General features: G+C 51.4%; 1 protein-coding gene across 1 annotated transcript; it reads right to left on the bottom strand.

Moving 5' to 3' along the window:
• Nucleotides 1-2,575: 2,575 nt before the first annotated feature.
• On the bottom strand, nt 2,576-4,946 carry LOC139036266 (uncharacterized). Its single transcript, XM_070471152.1, has 2 exons — nt 3,407-4,946; nt 2,576-2,657 (listed from the first exon to the last, which is right to left on the bottom strand). The coding sequence occupies exon 1, from the start codon at nt 4,942-4,944 to the stop codon at nt 3,475-3,477; it is 1,470 nt and encodes a 489-aa protein (XP_070327253.1). The 5' UTR covers nt 4,945-4,946; the 3' UTR covers nt 2,576-2,657; nt 3,407-3,474.
• Nucleotides 4,947-7,915: the final 2,969 nt, after the last annotated feature.

Raw genomic sequence — 7,915 nt, 5'->3', positions numbered from 1 at the left:
CTGTATCATTTACTTTCAGGGGTGTTACACAGATCCATCAATAGTTGGCGTGACAGAATAGTGCTAACTTTACCCTTAAATCTTGCAACTCATTTCCAAGATGCTTGACTGCTTCTTTTAAGGCATCTATTTTTACTTCTAATTTTCTATCTATAAATTCTGTTATGCCCGATGTCCGAATCCCCGAGCGGGAAGAGAGAAAGCTACCAAGAGACAATGCAAAACGCAAGAAGGGAGTTTATTGCTAGCTCGAGCTAGGGCCCCCGCTGTGTCCAACGCAGTGGCGCACAGGCTGAGAGCCCTGAGCCCGGTTTTCTACCCATATTTATAGAACATCCAATTTCAAACATAAGCAGGGGTCATTTAGCGAAGCGGATTGGTTACATGTTCGCGGGGGTCTTTTCATTGGTCAGACATTCGCGCGCGCGGGATCTTTCTGTAAACAAGTTCTGATTGGCTGTATCTGGGTGGCCTGATAGTCTCTGACTGGTTGTGTCTTGGTGACCTGATAGTCGCCTTAGTTGCCAGGGTGAGGGCCTGGTCTTCCTGCTTTTGCCTCCTATCATGGCGTTATTTGCTCTTCCTACATTCCGTTTGGTCTTCCTACATTCCCCCCTGTCTTTTGATTATGGGGAGGAATCTTCCTCTTCTTTATTTCGACCTATCGGCCGGTATTGTTGTCTTAGCACCATAATCTGGATAGTATTTAGCTGTGTCCTGATAAAGGTGATTAGTCTATTTAAAATGCAAGGCCCAATTGTAAGTATTAGTATTAACAGTAAAAGTGGGCCCAGGAGGGTTGAGACCAGAGTGGTTAGCCAGGGTGACCAGGATCCAAACCATTCCCACCATCCCCGTTGGGCTTCCCGTTCCCTTTTGCGTTGCGTTAGTCCCTCTCTCACTTTCGCCATTGAATCCCTCACCACACCTGTATGGTCTGCATAGAAACAGCATTCTTCTCCAAGAGCTGCGCAGACCCCACCTTGCTGGAGAAAGACTAAGTCTAATCCCCTCCTATTTTGCAATACTACTTCAGACAAGGAGGTTAGAGACTTTTCTAGGTGGCTGATTGATTCTTCTATACGAGTCAGGTCCTCATCTATGGCTGTTCGGAGAGAGGACAGCTCCTTGGTTTGTAGAGACAGTGAAGCTATTCCTGTTCCTGCTCCTGTCAACCCGAGGCTGAATAAAGCAGCCATGGTGATTACACTAAGTGGCTCTCTCTTTTTTCTACGTACTCCTCGGTCCCAATGTGAGTACATAACCTCTTCAGAATGGTATAAAATCTTTGGCATTATAGCAACCAGGACACAAAATTCTTGACTCTGGTTAAAAACCTTCACATTCAAACATGGGGTCAACCCCGTATGTGAACAAATCCACCATCCCCCGACCCCTGGCACAATCCAGTCCTTTCCTTGAAGGCTTAGATTACCTTCAGTCTGAGCACAAAGGGAAGTCTTGTCCCGTGGTACTGTGCCCAGGCAAAGTCCTTGTCCCCATACCTCCTTCATCGTGAGACCAACCTTACGTTCCTCCCACCGACATTGGGGTGGGTTCTGGCCTGAAGATAAGTCATAGGAGACGTTGAGGCCTATGGCCTCATAGTAAGGGGGGCGAGGATCATAACACAGCCAGCAGGATTGGGTTGCATTAGGGTCAGTATTATTTAAAGTCGCAAAGGCTGCATTTACTAAAGCCCATAGAGGATCTGGGGGGGGGGGGGGGCGGACTAACAGTTGTGGGTGTTCCCTGCGAACCAGGTTTAGAGGGGCCAGGCTCTGAGGTCCTTCTGGCCTCTGGGCTGGGCCTGCGCGAGGACGGAGGTTTTGGAGCTATCATCTGGTTTGGTCCCAGAGCTACTTTGGGGGCCAAATAGAGTGGTCCTAGTTTTAATTTAAGCTCAAACCGAACTCCAGTGTCATATCCGTTCTTGTAAAGACGGAGGCCCCAGCCACGGCCAAAATCCCATCTGGTAAATCTTTTTCCTTCATCTGTGAACTCAATCTGTAATGGGAAACATTGTCCTGGTTTGGGCATTGTCTGCCAGTTACGGTGGTTGGGATCTGACTTTACGCTAATAAGGTCCCTATTAGAATCCCCTCGGAGCCAGTCTACGGTCCCGGTGGTTTCACATCCCCAGGCGGCGCAATAAAAAGAATCAACTCCCCCACATTTATTAATTTGGCTCCGATCTCTACCATCCCCCGGGCACACATACACAGGTACCTTATTCCATCCATGAGTGAACAAGCCAAAAGTGCCATGGGCAAAGAAGTCACTTAGCTGGTGGGGACCAAAGCCATTGCTGTCAGCTGCCAGGACGCATAAGTCGAAAGTCAAAACGGGCCACCACGTTCCCCGAGGGGCCACATTCGAGCTTGAGTTGATCAGTTTTCCGGTTTCTGGATTGTAGACCACCCAAGTCATATTGACAGGATGATGGGGATCGTCCATGTGGCCATGAGAAGTCATCCCTGGATTGACGATGGCTGCCATCAGCAAGAGGACTAGGAGGCTTCCCGGCGGGTGAGCTTCAATTTCAAAGGATCCGACGGATGAACATTCGCCTTCCATTCTGTCTGTGCCTTATTTCGTTCCTCTGGCGTGGCTTGCCGCACGTGGTTGCAGTGAACCCAGGGTCCAATCCCGTCAACCTTAACAGCGGTAGGGGTGGTTAGGAGAACAACATAAGGACCTTTCCATCTAGGTTCTAATACTCTAGATTGGTGTCGTTTTACCCAAACCCAATCACCCGGGCTAATATTATGTGTGGGGAGGGCCTTCTCATTTTGGTCCTCGTATACCTCCCGGATCAACTTCCAAACACGGTTATGCACCTTGCTTAATGCCATTATTGTTTGCCGGAATTGTCCCAGAGCAGGGGGGTGGCAGGCACTTTCCTTCAAAAATAGGATACACAGGAGGGGGTCTTCCATACAAAATTTCAAAGGGGGTAAGGTTCAGCTTATATGGGGTGTTACGCGCCCGGAAGAGTGCGAAGGGAAGGAGGGTCACCCAGTCCCCGCCAGTCTCTATTGCCAATTTTGTCAGTGTTTCTTTCAGGGTCCGATTCATTCTCTCAACTTGTCCTGAGCTCTGGGGATTATATTCGCAATGTAACTTCCATTTCGTCCCCAGAGCTCGGGCCAGCCCTTGTACAATCTGGCTCACAAAGGCAGGTCCGTTGTCAGAGCCCATAGTCACTGGCAACCCGTACCTAGGCACTATTTCCTCTAAGATCTTCTTAGCAACCACTATGGCTGTCTCTCCCTTAGTGGGGAAAGCTTCCACCCACCCCGAGAAGGTATCTACCAGAACCAACAGATAGCGATACCCATACTTCCCTGGCCTTACCTCAGTAAAGTCTATCTCCCAGTGCTGCCCGGGCCCCTCCCCCCGGTACCTCACTCCTGAGTGTTGCTTCTTCTCTGTTCTCATTAACTGGCACGCTTTACAGGCTTGAATTATCTCTCATACAGTTGCCTTTTGTCGGGGGAACCTCAGGCGGGCCGTCTGGAGAAGTGTCAAAGTCTTTTTCTCTCCCAAATGTGTGGTTGCGTGTAGGTGTTCACACAAATGACGACCCAGGGTGGCAGGCAATATCAGGTTGCTGTCTTGGTCCCGATACCATCCATCTTTCTCATCCTTCTGGAGGGTGGTGTCCTTAGTGATCCAGTCGAGATCAGGGTGGGAGTACTCGGGAATTGGTGGCAAGGCCCCCATACCGGGAGGGGGAAGTTCCACAGTCAATATGGGGGCGGCGTAGTCTTGGCTGGCTGCCCTCCGAGCGGCCGCATCAGCCGCCCGATTACCTCTTGCCTTTGGGTCTTCCCCTTTTTGGTGCCCGGGAACATGCACTATAGCTACTGCTCGGGGCAATTGGACAGCTTCTAGGAGCCTGCGAATCTCAGGCAAATTCTTGACTTCTTTTCCCTCAGCTGTCTGAAATCCCCTTTCTTGATATATGGGGCCCTGGATGTGGACAGTGCTGAAAGCGTATCGACTGTCCGTGAAAATGGTAACTCTTTTCCCTTTCGCTCGCTCTAGAGCTTGTATTAGGGCAAGCAATTCGGCTTTCTGTGCCGAAGTATTTGGGGGGAGTGTTTCAGCCCATATCGTCTGCCCAGACTCATCAACTATGGCGGCCCCCGATTTTCTTTGCCCGTCTTTGACATAACTGCTCCCATCGGTGAACCATACCAGCTCACTGTTGCTTAGTGGCACATCAGTTAAGTCTTTTCGTGCCGCCAGGGCCTCAGCCAGTATCTCACTACACTCATGGAGAGGGCGGCCTTTCTCTGGGTTAGGTAGGAGCGTGGCTGGATTCAGGAAGCAGGGGGTCTGAAAGTGCACCCGTGGGGCATCGAGCAGCAGGGCCTGGTAATGTGTCAAGCGGGCGTTGGAGATCCACTTACCCGGCGGCTGCTTCAAAACCCCTTCGATGGCGTGGGGGGTGAAGACCGAGAGTTGCTGCCCATACGTCAACTTGTCGGCGTCGCGGACGAGGAGGGCAGTGGCTGCAATGATACGAAGGCAAGGGGGCCACCCAGCGGCCACTGGATCTAATCGCTTCGACAGGTATGCTACTGGCCGTTTCCATGGTCCCCATTGCTGCGTCAAGACCCCCTTTCCTATTCCTTGCTTCTCGTCTATAAACAGTTGGAATGGCTTGTCTGGGTTAGGCAGGGCAAGAGCTGGGGCTTCTAGTAGGGCTCGTCTGAGTGTTTGGAAAGCCTGTTTCATGGGCTCAGTCCAGGTCCAGTTTGGAGTCTCTCTGCTCCCTTCATATAAAGGCCGAGCCTTCTCTGCAAACCCCATGATCCACAGTCTACAATATCCAACAGTCCCCAGAAACTCCCTCACCTGGCGGGGGGTCTTGGGCTCTGGTATCTGTAGTATTGTTTCCTTCATGGCCCGGGTTAGCCATCGTTGCCCCTGCATGATCTTATACCCCAAATAGGTGACCTCTTGCCGGGCTATTTGTGCCTTCTTTGCGCTAGCGCGATACCCCAAGGTGCCTAGGGTTTGTAAGAGGTCCCCGGTGGCACGGCTGCATGCCTCCTCCGTGGTTCCAGCCAACATAAGGTCATCTACATATTGTAGCAGAATGACCTCTGGGTGGCGAGTCCGATATTCATAGAGGTCCTCACTCAGAGCCTCATTAAACAAGGTAGGGGAGTTCTTGAACCCCTGTGGGAGGCGAGTCCAAGTTAACTGTACTACCGGTTGGCCCTCCCCCTCGGTCCACTCAAAGGCAAATATCTCCTGGCTCTGGGCCGCCAGGGGTAGGCTGAAAAAGGCATCTTTCAAGTCCAGCACAGTGTACCAAGTGTACTCAGGCAGCAGACTGCTCAGGAGGGTATATGGGTTAGGGACAGTGGGGTGGATGTCACTCACCCGCTTGTTGACTTCTCGCAGGTCCTGGACAGGTCTGTAATCTGTCCCCCCTGGCTTCTTCACTGGCAGTAAGGGGGTGTTCCAAGGGGATTGGCACCGCCTGAGAATTCCGGCATCCATGAGCCGTCGAATGTGGGGAGTGATCCCCCGCCGTGCCTCCTGGCTCATAGGGTACTGTTTCACCCTCACAGGAACTGCCTCTGACTTGAGCTCGATGACGATCGGATGTCTCTGTTTGGCCAGTCCCATTCCTGCCGTTTCTGCCCAGGCCAATGGGTATTTATGGACCCACGGTTGTACTTCTGGTGCTATGACCTCTGAGGGCTTATGCACAAAAAGTCTGTATTCATCCCTTAAGGCTAGGGATAAGACATGTATCGGCTGTCCCAGTCCATCTGTGACTGAGATTCCCCCAGGGTCAAAATGGATCTGAGCATTAACTTTAGTCAACAAGTCTCTTCCAAGTAGAGGGGCTGGGCATTCTGGTACCACCAAAAACGAATGGGACACCTGATGGGTCCCCAGATTTACTTTTCGTTCTGTGGTCCAACAATATCTTTTTGTCCCCGTGGCTCCTTGTACTATGCTGGTTTTCTTAGACATTGGTCCCAGCCTTTTATTCAAAACAGAGTGTTGGGCGCCAGTATCTACCATGAAGCCAACGGGTTTCCCCTCCACATTTATGGTTACCCAGGACTCGGGGAGGGGTGCCGAGCCTCAACTCCCCTAGTCACTGTCTTCTCCCATGTATAAGGCCCGATTTTCTGGGGAGACTTTCTCCCTCTGGGCCATTCCTTTCCTTGAGTCTCTCTTAGAGCACTCGTTTTTCCAGTGCCCCAGTTCCTTGCAGTAAGCACATTGATCTTTCTTTCAATCTTTAAGGTCTGTCTTTAAGGTCTGTCTTTCTAGCTTCTCTTTCTTTCCCGCTTGTCGGTCCCGACGCTCCCTCGTTCCTGATCCAGTTCTCATCCCCGCAAAAAGAATCTTGGCTAGCTCCTTCTGGTTCTTCTGGTTCTCCCTCGTTCTATACTCCCTATCTTCTTTCCTGATCCTTTCTGCTAGTTGTCTCTCCTCCCGTCTAATCCGTTCTTCCCTTTCCTCTGCAGTCTCTCTGTTATTGAACACTTTCTCAGCTGCTTTCAATAAGTCCTGTATTGTCTGCTCTCCTAGCTCCTCTATTTTCTGCAATTTCCTTCTGATGTCTGGAGCTGCCTGGTTTACAAATGCTAGTATCACGGCGGCGCGCGATTCGTCAGCCTGGGGGTTTATGGGTGTGTATTGTCTAAAAGCTTCCATTAGCCTCTCTAAGAAGGCTGCCGGACTTTCAGTGGGCTCTTGCCTCACCAGATTTACCTTTGCCAAATTGGTTGGCTTCCTTGCTGCAGCCCTCAGGCCAGCCATCAGAGTCTGGCGGTACACTCGGAGACGCTCCCTACCTTCCGCCTGCTCAAAATCCCAGTTAGGTCGCAGCAAGGGAAACCCCTCGTCCACGAGATGAGGCTGAGCAGTAGGTCTCCCGTCGACCCCGGGGACTCGTTTTCGTGCCTCTGCCAGGATTCGCTCCCGTTCCTCCGTGGTGAAGAGTACCTGTAACAACTGTTGGCAATCATCCCAGGTGGGGTTATGAGTAAACAGAATAGAGTCTAAGAGGTCAATGAGGCCCTGGGGCTTCTCCGAAAAAGGGGGGTTCTGTGTTTTCCAATTGTATAGGTCACTCGTGGAGAAGGGCCAGTACTGATAGGTCCGTTCTCCGCTCGGGTTCGCTGGTCCCACCCGGACGGGGAGTGCCTGAACAGTGGATGACGGTAACTCTGGGTCCCCAGGGTCTTGCATACTCCTATCTCCCCTAGTCCTTCCCCGGGTCCCCAGTGCCGGTCCTCCCTCGTGGTCGCCCCTTGCCGCCCTTCCTGATCCCTCCCCTCCACCCGGGGGTTCTAAGGGGGGTACGTAAGAGGGGGTCTTGCTTCTGTTTCCAAGTCTATTAGGTTTGGGCAAGAGGCATCCTGAAAGACCGGTTTTGATCTCTCTTTCTTCTTAGTTTCTTCCGAAGTGAGTTCCATCACCAGGACCTGTGGATTAGAAGTTCTGTGGACGAAACGTTTTAACCAGTTAGGTGGGTTTTCTACCAGATCTTGCCAGACCACGATATAAGGGACCTGGCCTGGATGGCCCCTGGGGTCTGGCGCCATTATCTTTTCTTTCACCGCCTGTATTATGGAGGGCTGAAACGTACCCTCCGGGGTCCATCCAACCTGGAGGGTAGGCCATTCTACAGAACACAAAGTTATTAATTTACTTTTCTTGACTGACAGAGACAAGTTATGAGCCCTGGCTCTCACATCCGGAAAATGATCAGTCATGAGAGAGAGTGGAGTAGATTCTCCCTGACCCATAGTTAAGGAACAAGTGGTATGGAAGAAGAGGGAGAGAGAAGTCAATGAGAACAACCACCAAAAATCCTATCAGGAGTGGTGGCGGCCAAGAGGTTGGGCTTATGGTATGCTTCTGGAACTGT

The sequence above is a fragment of the Odocoileus virginianus genome, chromosome 8 (genome assembly GCF_023699985.2).
Source record: "Odocoileus virginianus isolate 20LAN1187 ecotype Illinois chromosome 8, Ovbor_1.2, whole genome shotgun sequence".
In the NCBI taxonomy this organism is placed as follows: Eukaryota; Metazoa; Chordata; class Mammalia; order Artiodactyla; family Cervidae; genus Odocoileus; species Odocoileus virginianus.
The sequence above is the reverse complement of the archived record's forward strand: the minus strand, read 5'-3'. Positions and strand labels throughout refer to the sequence as shown.

Coding starts and splice junctions, on each gene's coding strand:
- LOC139036266 (XM_070471152.1), bottom strand. CDS start 4,944: ATGCAGGGGCAACGATGGCTAACCCGGGCCATGAAGGAAACAATACTA.